Here is a 23,512-nt window from a genome sequence, read left to right as displayed (position 1 = left end):
AAAGCCTCTCCAGGCCTCGGGCTCTTTAGGAAGCCATGCCTCTCCCCCTCTGCTTCCTTCATCTCGGCGTCTTTGTACCTCTGCGTCTCTGACTCGGCCTTTCACCTGCTCCCTCCACCCGGGCATCGCCTTGCCTCAGTCTCGCCCCCGCCCCCGCCGTCTCGCCCCCTCTGCTTCCAGAAGCCTGCGCCTCTGTCTTTCCCACCGCCCCTTCTCCTGGTGTCCCCGGCGTCTCTCCCGTCGGTCCCACCGCCTTGATCGGCCTGGGCTGTGGCGGGGGTGTGGGCGATGGAGAGGGGTTCGAGAGGCGCAAGGGAGGGGCTTCCCCCTCCTCCGCCCCGGGGCGCCTGGGGAGACTCGCGTGCCAGTCACCTGCCGGTTGGGGCGCCGGCTTCGCGCCTATGCACTCCACGTGGGCGCCCCGTGGCGCGCCTTTGTCTCTACCGAGCCTCGAAGGCTAATTATATTGGGCGGGGACGGAGGTGGGGTGGGAGACTGGGCCGCCGTCCCCATGCACCGCGCCGAGGCCGCCACTCCGCCTGCAGCCCCGCGCAGGCCCGTCCCCTAGTCACGTCTGTTGAAACCGTTTCTTCGGCCTCGCCCCCACCACCTAGGCAGCCCACCGGCACCTTTGTACGCGCCGGCGGGGGCGCCCTGGAGCCCTGAACCGTCCTACGGGGAACAGGGGGTTGGGGGCGGGGAGCGGCGCGGGCGGCACGCGAGGAAGGAATTTCCTGGGCCATTGCGATAATGGGAACAAGAAAGATTGAGGCTCAGAAAGCCAGAGAGAGACATGTGAGGAGGAAACGGAGAGGGTGTGAGAAGCTGGAGAGGGGGCCGGAGCGCCAGCGAAAGAGGGGAGCGCGGGGGAAGGAGGAAGAGAAGGAGAGGAGGAGAAGAGAGACGCGGCTGCTGGGCGCGCGACGGCAGCTGGCGGAGGAGGGGAGCGGACGAGAACCTGTGCGCGGGGGAAGCCAGGACGGAGGGCAGCATGGGCAGGGGAGGGTTGTCGAGCGGCTGCACCCGGGCTGTGCCGAGGAGCCCGCGGGGGCGGCAGGACCGCGGGCCGCGGGACTCACGGACAGCGCGAGGCGGCGCGGTGGCCCCTCTCCCTATGCGGGGCTGGGGCGCGGAGGCTGGGCGGGGCCGGTGGGCGTCTGAGCGCGGCGCGGGCACATTCTTCGCCTTTTCTTCCTGGGGCTCATTCTGGCCGATCGATACCTGCGCGGGACCTACCCCCGCCGCTAATATCTTTTTAATGAGTTCGCCAGGCTTAAAGCGAGCGCGATCTGCCCTCCAGGGTGGATTTTCCCCCGGCAGATGTTTCGGGAGGAGGAGGCGCGAGGAGCTCCCGGGAGGGGGGACAAATCTCTCCCTCCGAGGGGCGAGAACAGGAGACTTTCTTCTAAAGTTCAAAAGAAAGACGGGCTTTCACTCTGCCCCCAAAAATGTATTTCTCGGCGGACAATGGGCTTCTTTCTGCGCCTCTGAGAGCCGGCGAGGCGAGCGGGGCGGGGACCCGTGCGCTTTGGTCCGGCCTGACCGACTTGCACCCCCCTCCCCCGCACCCAGGCAGGGGCCCCAGAGCTCGGGTGCAGGAGCCGCGAAGCCGGCAGCCCCTCTGAGCGTCCCCTTAAAGGGCACTGTCGCAACCTGGCCGTCCCGGAGCTGAGCCCCGGCGCACTGGCGAGAACGAAAGCGTCGTGCAGGCTGGGGCGCGGGGCCGGGGAAACCCTGGGCTGTCCCACACGCTCCGGGTCTCATAGGTGCCTCAGCCAGGCCGAAGGGACACGCGCTGGTGCCTCGAGGGGAGGCCGGACGGACCTCCGGGCTTGGGCCGCGGCCTCCTTCCCCTCGGCGCTCCGCCCTGCGCTAGGCAACAAGTAGAAATTAGCCGACCCTGGGTGGCTGCCGGGCCCTGAGCCTGTCTTGCCCGCCCCGGCCCGACCAGCCCTCCGGATCGCCCCCTGCTCTTCTCCTCCACTTCCCCTTCAATGTCCCTCCGTGGGGCCGTCAGCCTGCCGCGGCGGCCCTCTCTCCACTCCCGTGGGCTCGGGGGAAGGGGGTACCCGAGCGGCGAGGATGACCTCCGAAGAGCCGCGGCAAATTGATTCGTTCCGCCCGGAGCCGGGGCCGCGTGAATGGGGGCCCGGGCGGCGGCGGCAGCGGCGGCGATGAGGATAAAGATGTTCTCCCTGAAAGGGGGAGGGGGCGCGGAGCGGGAAGCGGGGCCATTCACTCCTGGCCCGGCCCCTCGGGAAGCCTCGCCGAAGAAAGGGGGCCGAGGCCTATTCAAGTCCTACGAGCCGCCCACAATGGACCGATATACTGGGGGCCTCTCTATTAACGCCCATGAATATTAAAGAGATCGCCAAGTGGCGGCCAGCGGGAGAGGGGGGCGACAGTGCCTGCGAGCTCCGGCCCGGCCGAGGGGAGGGGGCTTTTGCGCGAGCAGATTCCGCGCCTGGGCCCCGCGGAAAATGACAAAATGACATGGGTCATCCGCTGGGAAAGCCCGGAATGTTTCCCCTCGAAATCTCCTCCCGGGGAGAGGCAAGCCCAGGGTCTTGCTGCCTATTTCAATGCACCTTGAGACTGGGCGCTACCAACAGGCTCCTTTTTCCCCGGGCGGGGGTCCAGGTGGGTTTGCGGCTAGACCAGAAGCACAAAATGTGAGCATGGTGGAGGTCTCGGCGCACCAGCTGGGAGGCTGTTCTGGCCTCCGCTTCCGCCCCGCTCCCAGCACTGCTCCCCGGGTTTGAGGGTCCGGAGGAGAGGAACGGGACTCAACTGGCCGCAGTCCGAGCCCGTGGTCACTGTGCCAGCGGAATCCAAGCCTCTGACTCTAAGCCGAGGTTCAGGACCCAAATGCTGCGCCCCAGCACGGAGGATGCACGGACCTGAGGGCTTCCCGCAGTGGGACGTGGCCCTGGAGAGGGCAAAATCCTCGGGATTGTCGTGGGGGAAAGTGATCTTACCTAAAGTGAGACCAAGCAAAGAAACCTCAGTTCACAAAGTCCAACTCAAACCATTGCACAGACAGGGACCCTGAGGCTCAGAGAGGAAAGGGGCAGTCTACGGGACACACAGCACTCCTTATCCTCCTTTGGGTTGCTGGAGGAACTGAGGTCGCTTTCGGGGCTTGGGAGCTGCCGCAGCGCTTGGCTCCTGGCAGCGCTCCCCGACGTCGTCTCCCTCGCTCGCAGCACTTTCTCCTCTCCACCTAGGTCTTCCTAGAAGCCAAGAAGTAGGCGCAGGTGAAGGTTCCCTGCAGGAGCCATCGGACTGCAGACGCCCCCTCAGATTCGAGCTCTGGCCAGGGAGCTGATGTGACCCGCCGGCTGCGTCGGAAAATGAGTGGAGGGTTCGGGGACAGTAACCCACCTCCCTCCTCAGCAGGGCTGCCCTCTGCTGGCGCCCTGCCCAACGGTCCTGCCTTCTGCCAGGTGTTCCTTTCCCTGGGCGCCAGCCTCGGGCGGACCCGGGCGCCGGGTCTAAAGGCCAGCTACCGCCGCCTTCCTCCCTTTGCGTGCCAACGGGGACGGGGGATGCCGGAGACTACTGGCAGGAGCTGGGGACCAGGGGTCTGGAGTCTGGCCGCCAGGTGTGAGGCCCTCTTAGCCAAGGCGCGTCCGGGTGGTGGAGGGGCCTCTATGCCAAGAGGCGTTAGGACAGGGTCTCGCTTATGGGAGGTCAGCTCGCTGTCCTTCCACCCAAGTCCTCCGCGCTGCGGAGAAGGTCTGGGGAGTCCACACCGTCCAGCGGAGACTAACCCATGAGCCTGACCCACGCCGAGAGGGTCCAGGCACCTCGGTTAGTGGCATCTGAAATTGTAGCCTTGCGGTGGGAGCCAGAAGTGCGGCAGGTGGGGTGAGCCCCCTCACCCAGCATGTCAGGGCCTGGGGTCCGAGGCTGGAGGCTGACACTGGGGAGCGGCGAAACCTGCAGAAACTGGGGGCTTTCCGCCCGGCTCAGCAGCTCCCTGCTTCAGGAGAGGGGATCGCTGGGCTCCGAGGTGCCTCAAAACCGCCGCAAAGCAAGTCTACTCCTGGGGTGATGGGCAGGAGGAATAGAGGGGAGGAAGGGAAAGAAGAGAGAGGCAGAGGAGAAAGAAAGAACAAGGAGGCAAGAAGGAAGGGGCGCCGCAACGCCACGGGGAAGCTTCCCGAGGTTGCAGCTCAGCAAGGAGCCCCAAGGCCGAGTCGCAAGCCGAACCCGCGCTGAGGCCTCTCGCGGAGCTGCCTGCAGTTTCGGAGGGACTTAGCTCTCAGGCACGCCTGCTCCCACCTAGGAACGGTCTCGGGACCCCTTTCAATCCCCCTATATCCAGTAGGAAATTCTTTTCCCAGAGACAGGCTGCCAGTGCGATTCCCGTCCGCCCATCTCGACCCCGGATCTGGCCCCGCAAGAGCCAGAAGCCTGGCCGCCCACGAAGCTGTCTCAGGCCGGGACCAGCCCCAGCCCCGACGACGGCTGCAGCCCCGCCTCGGCAGCCCCGTGAGCCCGCGGAGGAGTTTCGCACCCGACTGCGCACAGGGAGCGAGTTGGTGCGGCCGGAGTTGGTGCGGCCCGTTTGAAGCGAAGCGCCGGCTTCAGCAGCAGAGTCTGAGCAGGGGATCCGCGTGGCAACTGGGGCTGCGCGCGAGCTCGGGGCGACTGTGGTGGCCAGGGGAGTGCAGGGCCGGGGAGGGAAGAGGACGCGGGCCCTGGCCAGGGAGGGAGAGCTGTGCCGGGCTGGGCCGGCCGGCTGGGGCAACAGAGGAAAGGTGAACGCCGGGTTGGGCCAGGCAGGTGAGCGTGGATCCGGCCTGAGGGGAGCGCGGGGCCCGAAGCCAGGCCTCCCCTCTTGTCCAGCCCGTTCCCTGGAGTCCTGGCGAGCCTCGACGCACCCCCTCCCCTGCTCCGTCCCCTCCTCTCCTCACAGCCGGCTGAACCTCCCTCCCTGCCTGGCGCTTCCCACGGGGAGAGAAGAAAAAACAGGAGGGGGAAGGAAGGACCAGGAAGGGGAGGGAGGAGTGGAGGGGGACTGTTCGGAGCGGTCCGCGCGCCCCCGCCCCTCGCGCTCTCGCGACGAAGGCTCCTCAAGCCCAGCCGGGTACAACAAGTCTGTCCTCCGACGTCAGGGGGTCATTAATAACCAATTAGGAGGGTCACTGCGGCTCCTATAAAGGCGCTGAGATTTTGCCAAGGGGAAGACGGCCCCGGCCGAGTGTGCGAGAGGCTAGCGCGCGTCTGAGAGCCCCTTGCTGCCGCTTCCCTGCAACCACCCGCCTCTCTCCCACCCCGCACCCCCCGCACCCGCCTCCGCCTCCACCCGCGTCTCTCCACCCTCCGCGCCTCCTTTGCCATCTCCGCAGATTTCACCATCTCTCTTCCTCTCTCCCCCTCGTTCACTTTCCTCCCAGTCGCCCCCTCACCTCCCGCTCCCTCCTGCGGCCTCCTCCTCTCCGTCCTCCCCCTGCTCTGGTTCCTTCTCCATCGCAGCCCTCTCCTCTCGCCCCTTGGGCTCCCCTCTCGCCCGCCCACCTCCCCCGTCGGCCCGGCCGTCCCCCGGCGCCGGGGAGCTCCGGGCCGCCCATGATGGGCTCCGTGCTCCCGGCTGAGGCCCTGGTGCTCAAGACCGGGCTGAAGGCGCCGGGACTGGCGCTGGCCGAGGTCATCACCTCCGACATCCTGCACAGCTTCCTGTACGGCCGCTGGCGCAACGTGCTCGGGGAGCAGCTCTTCGAGGACAAGAGCCACCACGCCAGCCCCAAGACGGCCTTCACCGCCGAGGTGCTGGCGCAGTCCTTCTCCGGCGGTGAGTCAAGCCGTCGGGGCCTGGCGCAATCCCTCCTCCCGGCGACCCCCATTCCCGTCCTGGCGATGCGCGAGACGCGGCTGGGATACCCGGCCTCTCTGCTGCTTGCGCCAACCTGGGCGCTCCCGGCGCTCCGTGCACCTCAGTTTCCCCATGGGCCAAACAAGGACGCGAGCCACCAAGCCGAGGTGGGGCGCGGGGCAGCCCCACAGTCCACACGGCTCAAGGACCGATCCCGGCGACCCCGTCGCTCGGCTCCGTCGCCCCCACCGGCCCCTCCTTTCCCCTCCCGCGCTTGAGCTGGCGGGTTCCTGGCATTTAAAGCCTTACTAGGCGTGTAATAGCAGTTGACTCAAAAAGAAGGGGTTTTAAATTCATTTAGTTAACTTGGGCTTGACCCGCGAAAGTTCCCACTTAAACCAAGAACTTTAAAAGGCAGCCGGGCCCGGGGAGGGGGTTGAGGGAGGGCGGGCGGGGAGAAAAAGCCGCGGGGAGAGCAGGGGAGAGAAAGAGAGCGAGAAAAGTTTCTTTTCTTTAAGATGTCTCAAGTTCTTATTCCTCATTCATCAACCCGCAAACAATATCTTTCCCTGGCTCTGGCATCTCTGCGCGTCGCCCTCTTTTCCCCCTTTACGATTTCTGTTCCTCTCTTAATTTACCGTGAAGACTAATTCCACTTCCATTCACGCTATGTCAACCATCTAATCCCCCCTTTTTGTAAGGGGAATTCCTCGGCCCCTTTTAAACAAGTCCCCTCCGCATTGAGCTACAATTTACTGCTACAGCATTCTTCCAGGGCTAATGAATTTAGAATTAGCAATTTCTTTCGAATGGAGCCGAATGAATGCGATCACTTTAACAGCGTGACAAATTGCCGGCCGCGCCGCAATGGACACCGTTTAACCCCCCCTTTCAGCCGGCCCGCTCGTCGGGTATTTTCCCAGGTAGCTTAGAGGGGAACCTTGTAAGACATGGAGGCCGCCCCTGTACGCCTCGCCGCTCCCAGCCCGGCCGCAGAGGCCCGACAGGAGAACCCTCGGGGAGCTGGGGGCCGCCGCGGCTCCTCCCCGCCCAGAGAGAAGACATCGGGGCTTGCCTGAGCCCGGGCGCCGCCCTCCCTGGCACCCCATGGTCTGGGAACAGAAAGGGACTCGCGCCCGAGGTCACACAGCGAGCGCGGAGCCTGGCCAGCTGTTGCCGGTGCTTCTTTGGCACCTCCAACACCTGCCAGCCCGAGGTCTGTCCCCAGCGCTGATCACTGGGTCCTCTGCCAGTGCCCGGAGCCTGGACGTACAGTGGGCTCCCGGAACCCGACTAGGCAAAAGAGTCTCCGGTTGGCCTTCACCTCCTTGCAGGACCTGGCCTCAGTTCTCCCGTGCATAAAACCGCTCGGTGCCGTTGGCTCATTAATTCTTAAACTTATCCAGGGCAGAGAGCGGAAGAAGTTGTGAATACTTTGAGAATTCCCGGAGAGACTAAAAACCCGCTTCTAAAAACGATCCCCAACGCACCACTCGCTTTCCAGGGCACGGAGGGTCCCCAGGTTGCAAACAGAGGAGAGGTCCTTGAGCCTCTGCACATCCGACTGCCCCCAACACCCGGGTGGCTTCTCTGGATTTGGGGCCGACTTGGGTTTGGCCGGTCTGGGCAGGACCGAAGCCGGGGTCCCGGCGGGGAAGGAAGGGCCGGTCCTCAGCTGCCTCGGGCTCTGACCGGTTTTCCTGGCCCTGCCGCCACAGAAGTGCAGAAGCTGTCCAGCCTGGTGCTGCCGGCGGAGGTGATCATCGCTCAGAGCTCCATCCCTGGCGAGGGCCTCGGCATCTTCTCCAAGACGTGGATCAAGGCGGGCACCGAGATGGGCCCCTTCACCGGCCGCGTGATCGCCCCGGAGCACGTGGACATCTGCAAGAACAACAATCTCATGTGGGAGGTAAGTGCGCGCGGGCTGGGGCAGAGGGGCGCAGGGACCGGCGAGGGGCGCTGGCCGCGGGTGGGACTGCGGTGTCCGGTGGTCGCCGCTTCCACCAGGCAGGGAGCAGCGGACACTCCCCGCCTGGACGCCCCCTGAGCCCGGACTCTAAGCCGCCCCAGCCTGGAGCTCACCCCACCTCTAGGCGCCTCCCAACCCGTGCCGAGAAGGCACGGAAAATCCGACCCTCCTTCCTCGGGACACCCCGGCAGAGCAGGACTGTCCTTGGCTCCACTTGGCAGATGAGGGCACTGAGACCCAAAGCAGTCAGGTGACTTGCCCAGGGTCCCCATGTGCCCTCCCTCCAGGCTACCTACCAGCTACTTGCATTCTTTCCCTGGCCCCAGAAGCAGCCTGGGAAGCCCCTCAAGGCCAGTCCTGGGCTAGGGGTGAGGTGGGGCTGGAAAGGAGAATGCCTGGTGAAGGCAGAATGACATTCGCGATGACCGTGGCTGAGCTGGCACTGAGTCAGCTTCTGTGTCCCCAGCCTGCAGTCACGGATGACCTCAGCAGCCCATGCCTTACTGTTCCCTTTTTACTGAGGGAAATGGAAGCTCCAAGAGGCTTCCATCCTAGGCCTTTCCACCCATGACAGTGACAGTGCCACGGAGGGCCACCCCTGTGCTTCCTCCTAACCTTGCAGAACGGGAAACCAGTGTGCCAGACTGGTGCACACCCTTCCTAATCCCATTCCCTCACCCGCTCCCCCACTCCAGGCCCCTCCTGGTGGACCCTGGAGAAGCCCAACTTTATAGAACTGGGGGATGGCCCAGAGGCCTCTCTTGACCTCATCTTCTCCCTCCTCTGGAGGGCTGGGCCACTAACCACATTCTCCAGTTGCTGGGTCAGGAAGTTGGGGTCCAGTATGACCTCCGAGTGGCCTTGGCAGCTTGTGTGAAGGGGTTTAGGCCAAACTGGAGTGCCACAGCGAGCCGGCCCTCCTCCCTGGGCTCCAGGATCCTCCCTCTCTGAGGTCCTGGCTGATGTTCCCAGTGCCATGGGGAGCACCTCTGCATCCCTTGAAATAGCTCAGGGCCACTTTGTCTGAGCAGTGATCCTTGGAGACCGTTTTCTTCTGGGGGTAGGGAGGACGTGGCAACAGGAGTGTACATCATGGTCAGCCCATAGGGCCCTGGAGACTGACCCCCTGTGGGCCACTTCCAACAGGGTAGCCTCAAGCAAGTCCTTGAACCTCTCCAGCCTTCCTTTCCTCAGTGGGAAAATGAAGCTTTATCCACTTCCTGGGGCTGTTGTGAGGATGGAGAGTGTATGTGTGGAAGTGCCTGGAAGATTGTACACATGACATAGCCCTGCCTTACCTGGTCCTCGATCCATCTGTGCCCAGGTGTTCAATGAGGATGGCACGGTGCGCTACTTCATAGATGCCAGCCAGGAGGACCACCGGAGCTGGATGACCTACATCAAGTGTGCACGTAATGAGCAGGAGCAGAACCTAGAGGTGGTCCAGATCGGCACCAGCATCTTCTACAAGGCCATTGAGGTGTGTGCGTGTGCACTGTTGTGTAGGGACCAGCTGGTAAACCCGGTGTGGGGAGGTGTGCAGGGCAGCGATGTCCAGGAACCACAGTGGACAGAGGGGGAGCTGACACTGGCCTCGCTGGCTTTGCTCAGGCCATGGGGCTACAGCAGACAGGTGGTCTCCAGACACCCCGCTCTCCAGGTGTGTGACCTCCATGGGAAGCTTTCTGCTGCAAATCAGAAAGGATAGGGCTCTCAACTTGATGCCATTGGGAATGTCACGAGCATCCCAATAGTGAGGTCCGCGGATGTTGGCTGAGGGTGTCCCGATGTTCAGGGGTCACAGAGACACAGAGAAGCAAGATGGGGAGAGGCAGCCCAGGGAACGAGTTGGGGTGGGAGAGAGGGTGTGTGTCTGCAGCCATTTAGCGGTCTGATGGCCCTCATTCTGCATGCGTGGGCACCAGTGGCTTACGGCTCATGACTCCAGTCTCAGCGATGGCTTCCCGTGTGTCAGGCTTCTCCCAGATGCTGGATATGCGGTACGGTATTTAACCCCCACGCGGCCCCAGGAGGAGGACTCTGTGATTATTTACAGTTTACGGACCAGAAAACCAGGTCTCCCTTGGTGGCAGCAGACTTGGGGGTTTTGCAGGCCATCTGGGGAGACTGTTAGCACTAACAGCTGCGCTTCCTGAGCCTTCTCAGAGGAGACAGACAGGGCCAGGAAACAGGCTGAACACGGTGGCTTATGCCTGTAATCCCAGCACTTTGGGAGGCCGAGGTGAGTGAATTACCTGAGGTCAGGAGTTCAAGACCAGCCTGGCCAACATGGTCAGACCTCATCTCTAATAAAAATACAAACATTAGCAGGGTGTGGTGGCAGGCGCCTGTAATCTCAGCTACTGAGGAGGCTAAGGCATGAGAATTGCTTGCACCAGGAAGGCAGAGGTTGCAGTGAGCCGAGATCACGCCACTGCACTCCAGCCTGGGCGACACAATGAGACTCCATCTCAAAAAAAAAAAAAAACGGCAGATAAATATCACTTCCTGTGGTGTGGCAGGGATGAGGCCGAGCCAGGAAGGTTCAGAGGGGAATGGAAAGAGGAGGGCTTCCTGGTAAGGCAGTGCTTGGGCAGAGGCAGAAAAGATCCAGGTGTCTGGGCAGTGGCGGAGAGTGCAAACCAAGCAGAGAGGTGGTCACCCGGGCAGGCCCACACTGGGACCCTCCATGGACAGTGTCCTTTGGCAGGAAATCTGGCCCAGGAGTAGAGGGAAGGTGCCCACCTACCCACCGGCTGCTGGGGGTAGACTGATAGCAAGTGCTGTGCAGAGGCAGTCAGGCGCTTCCCACCACACTTCTCTGCTCCCCTTGGGGTGGGGCTGGGGCTTGATGGAGATTTTCGGGTGCTCTGTAGGAGCAGAGAGCGACTGACCTTTAGTCCATGTTCCATTTTCTCCCCAGGACTCAGACCCTGAAGCTCTTTCTAAGACCCCTGGGGGTGCCAGGGCCTAGTAGTTTCTGGGATGGGTTCCTTTGGTTGTTCCTGAATAACAAGGCCCTAGGGACTCTCCCAGAGGTGACAGCAGGGGGACTAGCCCCTGGGTCCCAGCTGAGGGGTGGTGCTTGGAGGAGCAGGAGGTGGAGGATAAAAAAAAAGCTGAGCGGTTCCTGGATTGGGTTTCAAGTGAGGTAAGACGGCCGTGGGGCAGGGTGCAGAGACGACTGAAAGCAGCGCAGGCCCAGGACAGAGGTGGCCCATCTGGCTGGGCCACCGCATCCTAAAATTTGCTTCCAGTGCGGCTGAATCCCACATCTAACAGAATGCACCCTGCCAGATCCTCACCCCACCACCCTGTCACACACATCTTCACCTTCATACCCTCCTTCCCAGCCATCCTGATATAGATGTGATGGAGGGCTCCCACCCATCCCCTCACCAACCCCATACGCACACACATGCCCACACATGTGAACACAAGAGACAGACCAGAAATGCCTACATCATTTTGGCAAGAGGGCTTCAGGCTGAGGCAGATGTGGGGGCCGGAGTCTCATCTCGCTGTGCAGGTCACACTGGCTAGAAGCCAAACAAAGTCAGAAAACATGAATAGACATTCAGACAGAAATTCAGTCCGAGGGCAAGGAGGCTGAAGAATATCTTCAGGGAAGCAACCGAGTTTATAGGATTAAGAAAAATGGTCATCTACATTCGATCAGGAATTTAAATTGAAAAAAGAGGATCAGGCAGAGCATAGTGGCTCAAGCCTGTAATCACAGCATTTTCAGAGGATGAGGTGGACAAATCACCTGAGGTCAGGAGTGTAAGATCAGCCTGGCCAACATGGTGAAACCCCATCTCTACTAAAAACACAAAAACTAGCCGGGCGTGGTGGCAGGTGCCTGTAATCCCAGCTACTCCGGAGCTGGGGCAGGAGAATTGCTTGAACCCAGGAGGCGGAGGTTGTAGTGAGCTATCAGCAGCATCGCACTCCAGCCTGGGTGACAAAGCGAGACTCTGTCTCAACAACAACAACCAAAAAAAGAGGATCAGGACACACACACACACACACACGATATAGGTATAGATATGTGATAACATATGTGATACAGACAGATCCACCAGTTTGGCTGTCAATGCTTTTACAGAGTTAGTAAGACTTCTAAGAAGGGACTGTTTGCATGAATGACAAGGAAGCAAAATGCTACCCATTTTACTTTTAAAGTTGGATATACTTTTTGTGGTGGCAGGTTTCTCAAATCATTTTGTCACAATGTCAGGTTCCACTTACCAGATAAATTATGTGTCTGGGTGTATGTGGCCACCCTCGAGATGAGGCCGAGGCCCAGAGCTCACGCAGCCCCTGTGGGCTAGATGAGAAGATGCTGCTGTTCCCCAGGCCTCTCCCTGGACGACTTGGGAATCAATCGGCTGTTTATTCTGTGTGTGTGGGTGAGTTAGCCAAGGAGAAGGACCTCTGCTGTGATGTTTTCTTAAACTTTCTGCCACTCAGAACTGCCGCTCATATTTCATAACAGTAACCCATTACTTGCCAAAAATAGTAAGGAACATCTTTATTCAATAAGCAGAATATGCTATTGCTGCTCTAAAACTTTCCATAAGTACAGAATAACAGCCTTCTCAACAGAAATGAAGGCAATAGGGTTTTAGAGCTCAGGCAGTCAGTGGAGGCACCCAAGCAGGGCATGCATCTGGTTGGATCCACTGATGTGACCCCTGGGGAACCTCCCGGCTTACTCCAGTCACAGAATTTACTATAATTTCAGGTGCCTAAAATGACAGTTCTAGAAAGTACCTAGCACATAGCAAATGGCCACTAAATGTTGAAGGATTAAAAGGGTCTTAGCAACTTTTTAATTTTTTTTTTTTTTGAGATGGAGTCTTACTCTGTCGTCCAGGCTGGAGTGCAGTGGTGCAATCTTGGCTCACTGCAATCTCCACCTCCCAGGTTCAAGCAATTCTCCTGCCTCTCAAGCAGCTGAGATTATAGGCATGGGCCACCATGCCTGGCTAATTTTTGTATTTGTATTTGTAATTTTTTTTTTTTTTTTGAGACACAGTCTGGCTCTGTCGCCCAGGCTGGAGTGCAGTGGCCGGATCTCAGCTCACTGCAAGCTCCGCCTCCCGGGTTTACACCATTCTCCTGCCTCAGCCTCCCGAGTAGCTGGGACTACAGGTGCCCGCCACCTCGCCCGGCTAGTTTTTTGTATTTTTTAGTAGAGACGGGGTTTTACCGGGTTAGCCAAGATGGTCTCGATTTCCTGACCTTGTGATCCGCCCGTCTTGGCCTCCCAAAGTGCTGGGATTACAGGCTTGAGCCACCGCGCCCCGCCTAATTTTTGTATTTTTAGTAGATTTCACCATGTTGGCCAGGCTGGTCTCGGACTCCTGACCTCAGGTGATCTGCCCACCTCGGCCTCCCAAAGTGCTGGGATTATAGGTGTGAACCACTGCATCTGGCCAACAACTTTAAAAAAAAAATAGAATCTGCTAAGCCCTCAGAGTGCTGCTCTCTGTTACTATCCTCATTTTTATCACAGTGAAACTGAAATTTTAGGGAGATTACGGGAAGTTGCTGAGCTGCAATGGGAACCCAGGCCCATCTGAGCCCAGAGCTGGAGCGCTGAGTCACCATAACGTGTGGCCTCCCTGGCCAATATCTATTTGCTGGAACTCTATTAATTGGTGTGTCAGGACATCTGTGGTACAATGGAAATTGATGTTTGTCCAGATGACATTGAGATCCTTTTACACTAGGGCTTCAGAGCCTGTGGAGAAGGGGAGGGTATTTGCAGTCTCCTGGGAGCATGTTCAGTGGCAGGATATGAATTTACAGCAGGAAAACAAACCCCAAATTCTCTCATTTCCAATTTATAATAAAAATTGAGAAAGTGGGGCAGGACAGACCTTCTGGGCTGATAGGGCTCAGAGAAGCACATTGAGAGGGCATGTCCATTTGTCAAAAGAGACCCAGGCACTGGTATTCCAGAGTTCTGCTGATGTGGGTTTTGTGGTACAGGACTCAGTTCCTTTGGGAATTGCTTTGTTTGTTTTGTGTTCTGAGCCTTTTCCTGCTCCCCTAAAAAGTGAATGACCAACTGATCCTGCTTCTCCGGGCCCCAGCAGAGAGCCCCGGCCTGCCAGGCCAGGCCTGAGTCTCAGCAGTAGAGAGTGCTGCCGAGGGCACCTAGAGGGCATGGTGGCTGTTCTTTGTATCCAGGCAGTCAGCGGGTGGGACCCCAGGAGCCTCTGCACAGTGATCCCAGGGTTCCAGGGAAGAAGCTGCAGGTTCCTGGGTTTCCTGGGTTTGATAGTAGAAGTTTGTTGATGGCGGATGCCTGGGTGCAGGCAGACACCAGAAGCCTGGGCACTGGGCACAGAAGGGCTGAGAGAGGCTCCCAGTTCCCAGCCTCTGGGCAGGTGGGGTTGCTGGCTTCTAGCTGTCTGGAAATATGTGTCATTCTCAATTCCAGCAGGCTCTTTTTTTTTTTTTTTTTTTTCTTTTGAAGACAATCTTGCTCTGTCCCTGAGGCCGGAGTGCTGAGCTCACTACAACCTCCACCTCCTGGGTTCAGGTGATTAAACAATTCTCGTGCCTCAGCCACCTGGATAGATGGGAGTACAGGCACATGCCACCACTCCCGGCTAAATTTTTTGTTTTTTGAGATGGAGTTTCGCTCTTGTTGCCCAGGCTGGAGTGCAGTGGTGCCATCTTGGCTCACCACAACCTCCACCTCCTGGATTCAAGCGATTCTCCTGCTTCAGCCTCCTGAGTAGCTGGGATTACAGGCATGCACCACCACTCCCGGCTAATTTTGTATTTTAAGTAGACACAGGGTTTCTCCATGTTGGTCAGGCTGGTCTCCAACTCCCGACCTCAGGTGATTCGCCGACCTCGGCCTCCCAAAGTGCTGGGATTACAGGCGTGAGCTACCAAGTCTGGCCATTATTATTTTTTTCTTTTTCTTTTCTTTCTTTCTTTCTTTCTTTTTTTTTTTTTTTGAGACAGAGTCTTGCTCTGTCTCCCAGGCTGAAGTGCAATGGTGCCATCTCGGCTCACTGCAACCTCCGCCTCCTGGGTTCAAGAGATTCTCCTGCCTCAGCCTCCCGAGTAGCCGGGACTACAGTTGCAGGCCACCACACGCAGATAATTTTTGTATTTTTAGTAGAGACAGGGTTTCACTATGTTAGCCAGGCTGATCTCAAACTCCTGACCTCGTTATCCACCCGCTTCAGCCTCCCAAAGTGCTGGGATTACAGGTGTGAGTCACTGTGCCCGGCCCCATTTTTGTATTTTTAGTAGAAACAGGGTTTCACCATGTTGGCCAGGCTGGTCTTGAACCCCTGGCCTCAAGTGATCCACCCACCTCGGCCTCTCAAAATGCTGGGATTACGGGTGAGAGCCACCGCACCCAACCTGTAGGCTCTTCTTAATTGATTTTCTCTTGCTTTTAAAAAATAATGTGTGTGTGTGTGTACAGAAGTAATATGTGCTCATTATTTTTTAAAAAGCCAGAGGCATGATGTAGATGGCATCATGCTACTCTCCATGAACCTTAAGTCAGCATTTTAAAATAGTCTCAAAATGGCAAACCCATCTTGTCTTGGGAAAGACAAGCAGCAAACCAGTGACAGTGGCTGGCATCCAGAGTGGCAGAGAATGACTTCTCATTTTATACCACGTTGTATGTTTATACAATTTGGTCCACATGTCTGCATCGCTGTTTTAAGTTTTAAATTCATTAGTAAAATTAATTTTAGTACATTAAAAGCATTCTTAGTAAATAAATGACTCACCCCTATGCTGCAATTGTTGCCATCAGAGTTCTTATTTATTTTATTTATTTATTTTTTGAGATGGAGTTCCACTCTGTTGGCTGGACTGGAGTAGAGTGGCGCGATCTCAGCTCACTGCAACCTTTGCCTCCCGAGTTCAGGCGATTCTCCTGCCTCAGCCTCCTGAGCAGCTGCGATTACAGGCGCACACACCATGCCCGGCTAATTTTTGTATTTTTAGTAGAGAAGGCGTTTCGCCATGTTGGCCAGGCTGGTCTCAAACTCCTGACCTCAAGTGATCTGCCCACCTCAGCCTCCCAAAGTGCTGGGGTTACAGGCATAAGCCACTGCACCCAGCCCACTGTTATTGTATTTATTTTATATTTAATAGTAGTTGTTTCAATTAAAACTAAAAGGCTGATGTTGGCTTAGTAATTTGATGATCCCCAGGCCTGCAGCCTGGAGGTGGAGTTCCACTGGGGGCTCGCTGAGCCTACCATCTCATCCCACATCTGTGCTGGAGGAGTTGACTTCTCTTCTAGGGGAGATGGGGCTGGGAAGTGGGGGTACCTGCATGGGGCTGGTGTCCTTGGAGCATTCAGGCCCAGGCTGTGTTCTTGCTGGACACTGACGGCAGAACCCTGGTCACCCTGGGCTTCCACCGAACCAGCGGCCTCTGCAACTCTGCTGGCTCAGCGAGCACTCCTGCGGAGAGCTGGACGTGCCAGAAACCGCTGCCAGCTTCTCTGAGAGGTTGGTGGGCTCCAGGAAAACAATCACTGGTGCTTCCATGTCTTGATTATGCAAAGAGCTTTATGCATATGGCTCCGCTGCACCCCAAAAACCACTCAGTGAGGCCATGGCAATGTGAGGAAACAGGCCCCATGAGGTAAGGCAACTTGCCCAAGGTCACTTGCTCAGCAGATGGGGAGCCTAGTGGACCCCAATATGTCTGACTCCAGACTGGGCAGGAACCCTCTGTGGGGCGTCTTCAGCCGTCCGGGGGAGGGTGCTGATTGCTTTGGAAGAACCATGACATCAACGTGTCTGGTTTCATCCAAGACTGGAAGCCAAGGGTTGGGACAATGTTGGAGGTGACTTACAACCAGAGTCTTAGAGTTGGGGGGAACTCAGGGACCATGTTCCCTGACCCCCTCATTTGAGGAGCACAGAAAGGCAAAGTGACTTGCCTAAGGTCACACAGGGACCCGGTGACAGAGGGCTCATCTGCACTATCTCGTAGACAGATTTCCTTCACAATTAATTTATGTTAAATATTTCAATGCCATCATCCACTTTTCTGGGAGATTCACAAAACCTCTTCCTTCTATCCCGGTGAGGTCTGGAAAAAAAGTAGAATTTTTAAAAGTGTTAAAAAACGAAAAAAAAAAAAAAAAACCCAAATCAGAACCTCTTTCTTCTCTGCCCCTTTCCAGCAGGGGCCTCCACCTCTGACCTGCTGGCCTCCTGGACAGTGGCCATGACTATGAATGAGCAGAGAGGTCACCAGGACTCTTGCTGTGGTGCCAGACTGTAATCTGTCCACTTTCTGGGAGGCACCATCTAACCTTCTGTGGCTTCTGGGACTGCACTTGGTGTTTCCACGTTGGCTTCTCATCACTTACCGATCCTAAGGCTCGCCATGATGCCCCGTGAACCATGGGGGCATGAGGAAATGGATGTGGTGACTCTAGGCTGAGTCTCAGGAGGATGGCTGTCGCCTAAGCCCCCTCACATCCTCCTGTTTGCACCCCTTCTCTTTCAACCTCCCCTTCTTCTTCTTTTTTTTATTCTTGAGACAGGCTCTTGCTCTGTCACCCAGGCTGGAGTGGTCACCCAGGCTGGCATGTAGTGGTGTAATCTCAGCTTACTGCAACCTCTGCCTCCTGGGTTCAAGCAGTTCTGCTTCAGCCTCCCAGGTAGCTGGGACTATAGGCATGCGCCACCACGCCTAGCTAATTTTTCTATTTTTTTGTAGAGACAGGGTTTTACTATGTTGCCCAGGCTAGTCTCAAACTCCTGGCCTCAAGTAATCCACCTGCTTCGGCCTCCCAAAGTGCTAGGATTACAGGCATGAGCGACCACGCCCGACCTCCATGTTCCCTTCTTTTCAAGGGTGAGCAGAGCTTGTTGCAATGGTCTGAGGGTCTTCCAGGCTCTGACCAGAGGAAGGAAGACGTAGTGAACGCCAGAGTTCTGAGTGTGGGCTCTGCAGGCTGAACCAAACAGACACAGAAGCCAATGCGGGATCCTGGCCTGGTTTCAGACACCTCTAGATGGAACCCCACTGATCTTTTGTGCTTCAACTAATAAAGAACCCTCCAGGAAAACAAACCAGCTGTTGCCAGGGGGGTGTCTGGGTTTCTCTGGGCACATCAGATAGTGGCCCCCAGGGGCAGGTGCCAAGGCCAGCACTTCTGGGGTCCATGCCTCGGGACAGTGATAGGCTGTCCCTTCTCTCATACGCCCTGCCTGGCTAGGGCCTGGAGCTTCCCCACTTGGGAGGGGTAACTGGCTTCCATGAGAGGTCTGGCAGGCCCCTTGGGTTGTCCTGGAGCGTGTGGTATTTATGGCCAGTGCCACCCCGGGAGCAGGCCCCTTACGCCTCCCTGGATCATCACTGCAAAAATCCTCTGACCAACATCCTTTGCCATGAGCCTGAGGCAGGTCCTCCCCGAGAGCAGCAGAGCCCCCACATCACTTGTGGGGTTCGCTGTCATTGACCTAGGACGTGGTGAACTGGACTCTGTGTAAGACAGTGTACCCCAACGTTTCTTGGGGTGAAGGTGTTCATCCATCCGAATGCTTCTTTTTTAGCATCTGCCATGTGCACGGAGACACTCAGAGCCCTGTGCTTAGTCGGGAAGTACCTGTGATGTGGGGTGTGTATGGAAGCTTTGGATAAGAGATGTTTCCAGAACATTATCCCCGCAGGGTGTAGCCAAGTACCCTACGGTGCCCCACAGCCCACAATTCTTGGAAACATCCGGCTCAGCCCTGCAGCCCCGGGGGCTGGCTGACTCCAGTTCTCCTGCGTAAGAATTGAAAAGATTTCTAATTTTCCATCTTCCGTTACTTCCGCTTGCTGTCCATTCTGGTGCTGTCAGCTTGGAAGCTCTCCTGTGGCCAGAGCATGGACAGAGATGGCCTGGGCAGGGAGAGGGTGACAGAGGGGTTTGACACCCCAGGGTCTTCCGTGTTTATGCAGCTTGCTGGGACAGCTCAGTGGAAATGGGCCTGTGTGGCTGTCTCAGGGCTGAGACTGGGTCCAGGTCTCCTGACTGTGAAGGGGTGCTCAGAGACCCCCAACTCTCACCTCCCAGCTGCTGCCTCCCTGACCTCCTCTTGCCTCCCTCCCTGCAGATGATCCCGCCCGACCAGGAACTGCTGGTGTGGTACGGAAACTCACATAACACCTTCCTGGGGATCCCTGGTGTGCCTGGGCTAGAGGAGGACCAGAAAAAGAACAAGCATGGTAGGTGTTCTCCATGGGGCCACTGAGACACAGACCCATGGAGAGGGGAGCCCAGGGAGGGGAGAGAGAGAATGAGAGAGGCAGGGAGGTTCCTGACCTCCGGGAACCTCAGTTCAATGTCTGGCAGCATTGAGCAGATAAGACATACAGGTCCAAGGAGGCTGATGCCCCTGGAGCTGCCACATGGGCCGGGCATTTGGCTTCCTGGCCAAAATAGACTGTCTGGGGGGTATGTGGGGGAGACCAGAGAGGCAATGAGGTGTGACAGGAGAAGAAAGGAGCTGGGCAGCAGGAGCCTGGATTGAGTTCTAGTTCTGCCGTGCAATCTTGGAAATGCCCTGTGCCTCAGTTTCCTCATCTGTAAAGGGAAGATCCTAGGCAAGATAATCTCTAAGTTCCCTTCCGTATATTTCCTTGCCCTGTTGCTGATGTCTGGTGCAGGGTCTGGCACAGAGTAGGTGCTCCGTATAAGCCTGTTGAAGGAAAGCAGGACAGACTGTGCCTGTGTATGTGTTGTGGGGATGCTGGCCATCACAGCAGAGACCACTTGCTCAACAACTATTTCTTGCCAAGAACTAGGCTAAACCTTTGGCAGATATCACAGGCCTGAGGTACTGTGGTCGGTGGTCCTTATTTTTGGAGGATGAACCTGAGCTGGTGAGCTACTGTTTATTAAGTCCTTGCTCTGCAGCTGATGTTTTACAAACATTAATTTCTCTAGGCCGGGCATAGTGGCTCATGCCTGTAATCCCAGCACTTTGGGAGGCAGAGACAGGAGGATCATTGAGCCCAGGAGTTCCAGACCAGCCTGGGCAACATAGCAAGACCCCATGTCTACAAAAAATTTAAAAATTAGCCAGGTGTGCTGGCACAAGCCTGTGTTCCCAGCTACCTGGGAGGCTGAGGTGGAAGGATCACTTGAACCTGGGAGGTCGAGGCTGCAGTGAGCTGAGATGGCACCACTGCACTCCAGCCTGTGTGACAGAGCGAGACCCTGTCTCAAAAAAAAAAAAAAAAAAAAAAAAAAAAAAAAAAAAAAAAAACTTTTTGGGCCAGGCGCTGTGGCTCACGCCTGTAATCCCAGCACTTTGGGAGGCCGAGGTGGGCGGATCACGAGGTCAAGAGGTTGAGACCATCCTGGCCAACATGGTGAAACTCTGTCTCTACTAAAAATACAAAAATTAGCTGGGCGTGGTGGCGCACACCTGTAGTCCCAGCTACTCGGGAAGCTGAGGCAGGAGAGTCATTTGAACCCAGGAGGCGGAGGCTGCAGTGAGTGGAGATCGCGCCACTGCACTCCAGCCTGGCGACAGAGGGAGACTCCGTCTCAAAAAAAAAAAAAATCTTTTTTCACTGATCCTTACCAGGCTTACGAGGGCGATGCTAGTAGTACCTCCATTTCGGGAAGGAGAAAACCGAGGCGCAGTTCCGTAGTACAGAGTAGGCACTCAGTAAATGTTTGTGGGATGAGTTAATGAAAGGTTTGGGGGTGGGGGTCATCATAGTTGCTCCCCTTTACGGAAGGCCTTCTCCAATCCAGGCATCTCTCAGGCACTGGCTAAGGCAGGTCGGGTGCTTAGCGCAGAGACCTTCCATAGACGTCTTTTCTCATCCTCTCCCGGCAATCGTACACCCGAAGAGGCAGTGCTAGGTTTCCATTTTACAGATGAGAAAGCTGAGGTTTAGCTAGGCTGAGTCGCTAAGTCTCCGAGGTCTCGCATCGCGATCGTGAGTCCAACTCCTATTGGATCCCCCAGCAGGGGGACCCTTCGCTGTCCCTCCCGTCCGTCTGCCACCGTCCAAGCAGCACCCGCCCTCAGGGTCGGATCCCCCCCGGGAGGGGGGCGCTGGGGGCCCCGGCCGCGGGGCGCCGGTTCTAACGGGGCTGCTCTCTCCCCTTCCTCGTCTCCCTTCTCCCGCCCCGCCCCGCGGCCAGAGGACTTCCACCCGACGGACTCGGCGGCGGGCCCCGCGGGCCGCATGCGCTGCGTCATCTGCCACCGCGGCTTCAACTCGCGCAGCAACTTGCGCTCGCACATGCGCATCCACACGTTGGACAAGCCCTTCGTGTGTCGCTTCTGCAACCGCCGCTTCAGCCAGTCGTCCACGCTGCGCAACCATGTGCGCCTGCATACGGGCGAGCGCCCCTACAAGTGCCAGGTGTGCCAGAGTGCCTACTCGCAGCTGGCCGGCCTGCGCGCCCACCAGAAGAGCGCGCGCCACCGGCCGCCCAGCGCCGCGCTGCAGGCACATTCGCCCGCGCTGCCAGCCCCGCACGCGCACACGCCCGCTCTCGCCGCCGCCGCCGCCGCCGCCGCCGCGCACCACCTGCCGGCCATGGTGCTGTGAGCGCGCCTGCGCCCTCGCCCGGCCCCGCGCGCTCCCGGGCCCTCGGCAACCAGGCCCCGCAGCGCGACTCGCCCTCCCGCCCCGACCCCCGGCCCAGCGCCCCCGCGGAGCCCCGCGCGCTGGGGGTGCGCCCCAGAGACGGACCCCAGGCACCCCCGCCTCGGCTCGTGTCGCAGATGAGGCCACTGAGGGCGGCGTCCCTTACCCAGGCCACGCAGATGGTGCGGCTACTCGGCCGCCTCCTCTGGGAGGGGGTCCGCCTGCCTGGCCTCGCCCCCGAATCTCCCTCCTGTTGTAGAACCGGGCGCCCAGACCGGCATCCCCCTCGTGGGTCCCGGGAAAGCGAAATTTAGCGCCCTGAAGACCCCTCAGCAGAGGAAGGGGAGTCCCCACCTCCGCCACCGAGAGTCCTGTGCTTCGGAATGAAGGGAGGGCGACCTCCTTGTCCGGGTGCGGCCGGGCGCGGGGCTTGTGGGGGCGCCACCTCCTCTTCTGGCCCCTGGGACTGGTGTCCTGAAGTGTCGGGAGTCTTTACGCAACCTTGACAGGTGCGGGCTACCGGGGTCCATCGGCAGCCGGAAGAGACCCGGAGAGACCTGCATCTTCTGGGCCCTTACCCCCAAACCTGGCTCCTGGGGATGGATGAGGAAGGAGCTCTTTGCAGTGCACCAGGCACGTTGAAAGTGGAGGCACAACGGAAATCCTCTGTAGGACCCCAAGCAAGACCCTGCACCTCTCTGGGCCTCAGTTTCCCCATCTGTAAAATGCGGGAGTTGGACCAATGCCCCCTCCCCTTCAGCTGTGACATCATGCCTTGGAAGGCGAAAGTTCCCCCCAACCCCTTCCAACACACACACCCCAGCGAGAGGAGGGCAAGACTGGAACTGCTGCCCGGGAGGTTAAGGTGGCTTCTGTGGCCAGGAGGCACTTCCGAACTGTGCCCAGTCCCGGGAGTTCCGCCCCGTCTGCCCACACTTCCCTCGGTCCCTGCCCGTTTCCTCAAACTCTGGCCGTGCGCGCCCTCTGGTGTCGCCTCTCACACTTTGCAGTCATTTACCAGGATTCCCGTGGGGCGTTTTGTAAAATAAAGAAACTATAATATTAATGAAAAGTATAAAATGTATAGAGTTTTCAAGACACTGTGTTCTACTTCCAGAAAATGGTCACTTTAACCTTGTAAATATTTATCTAAAATGATATTTACAAAACTGTGATATATTATTGATTGTATATGTACAACTGTAAATACATTTGTACCTCTCTTGTATTCTAAAATAAAAATTACTTGGAACATTTATCATTTAGCATCTGAATGGGTGGACACTTTTATCTGTATGAAGGAAATATAGAAAGTGTCTAGAAGCTGGAAAGGGGCGGGTAAGAGTTGTTCCACTTGCTGGTGTGTACAGGAAAATTTTCTTTATCACAAGTGGGGTGTCAGATCCCAGTGAGATGGGTTACAGTGCAAAGCAGTTGGAAATCTTGAAAGGGGCTGGGCAGATTCTCGTGGTTTCCAGCTGGCTCAAACATCAGTGCCTTACTTTGTAACTTCTCCCAAATATTTACTTTTTTTTTTTTTTTCATTTTAACGGTCAAGCTGAAGATGTTCAAGCAGCCAGTGGGAATGGGCCAAGATGGCCACCAAGTGCCCTCCCAATGCCTAGACTCTCCAAATGTTCTGGGCACCCATTTCCAGACCCTCTTGAAGAAGACCAGGAAGCAGGAAGGCCTCTAGTTAAAGCCAGAGGGTTTCATGGTTCCTATAGGGCCAGGCTCCCCTCTCCTCTCCAGGAAGGAGGTGTGTGCAGGGGAGTGTGAGTTCACACCTGTGCTCCAGCATACACCAGCTATGAGGGTGTCATCTTCCAACCCGCTGCATGTGTGGCTTCCTGGCATCCCACAGGTACAACTCTGCATCTTCATCCCACACACATGTGCACACATGCACACCTGCAGACACTTGGGAATTCACACTTGGACACACAGACGAGCCCCATTTGGAACTTCAGGGATGTACTCCCAAAGACCCCCATACTTTGAGGGATTTGTCCTGCACCGTGGAAATTGGGGCACAGGCAGGGTTGGACACCTCATGAGTTCACTTGCAGGCCCCATCTGGGGTTCACTCCCTCAGGCCAGTG

At 57.5% G+C, this 23,512-nt stretch overlaps 2 protein-coding genes across 2 annotated transcripts in view; both read left to right on the top strand.

Moving 5' to 3' along the window:
- The window catches only part of AIF1L (allograft inflammatory factor 1 like), an 803,784-nt gene that overhangs the window by 318,100 nt on the left and 462,172 nt on the right, over positions 1–23,512 (top strand). The window lies entirely within an intron of this gene.
- On the top strand, positions 5,518–22,666 carry PRDM12 (PR/SET domain 12). The gene is made up of 5 exons (XM_050760181.1): positions 5,518–5,800; positions 7,540–7,730; positions 9,115–9,270; positions 18,911–19,022; positions 20,959–22,666. The coding sequence occupies exons 1-5, from the start codon at positions 5,578–5,580 to the stop codon at positions 21,369–21,371; spliced, it is 1,095 nt and encodes a 364-aa protein (XP_050616138.1). The 5' UTR covers positions 5,518–5,577; the 3' UTR covers positions 21,372–22,666.

This window comes from Macaca thibetana, chromosome 15, assembly GCF_024542745.1.
Source record: "Macaca thibetana thibetana isolate TM-01 chromosome 15, ASM2454274v1, whole genome shotgun sequence".
Lineage (NCBI taxonomy): Eukaryota > Metazoa > Chordata > Mammalia > Primates > Cercopithecidae > Macaca > Macaca thibetana.
This window is presented reverse-complemented; position numbering and strand designations above follow the sequence as displayed.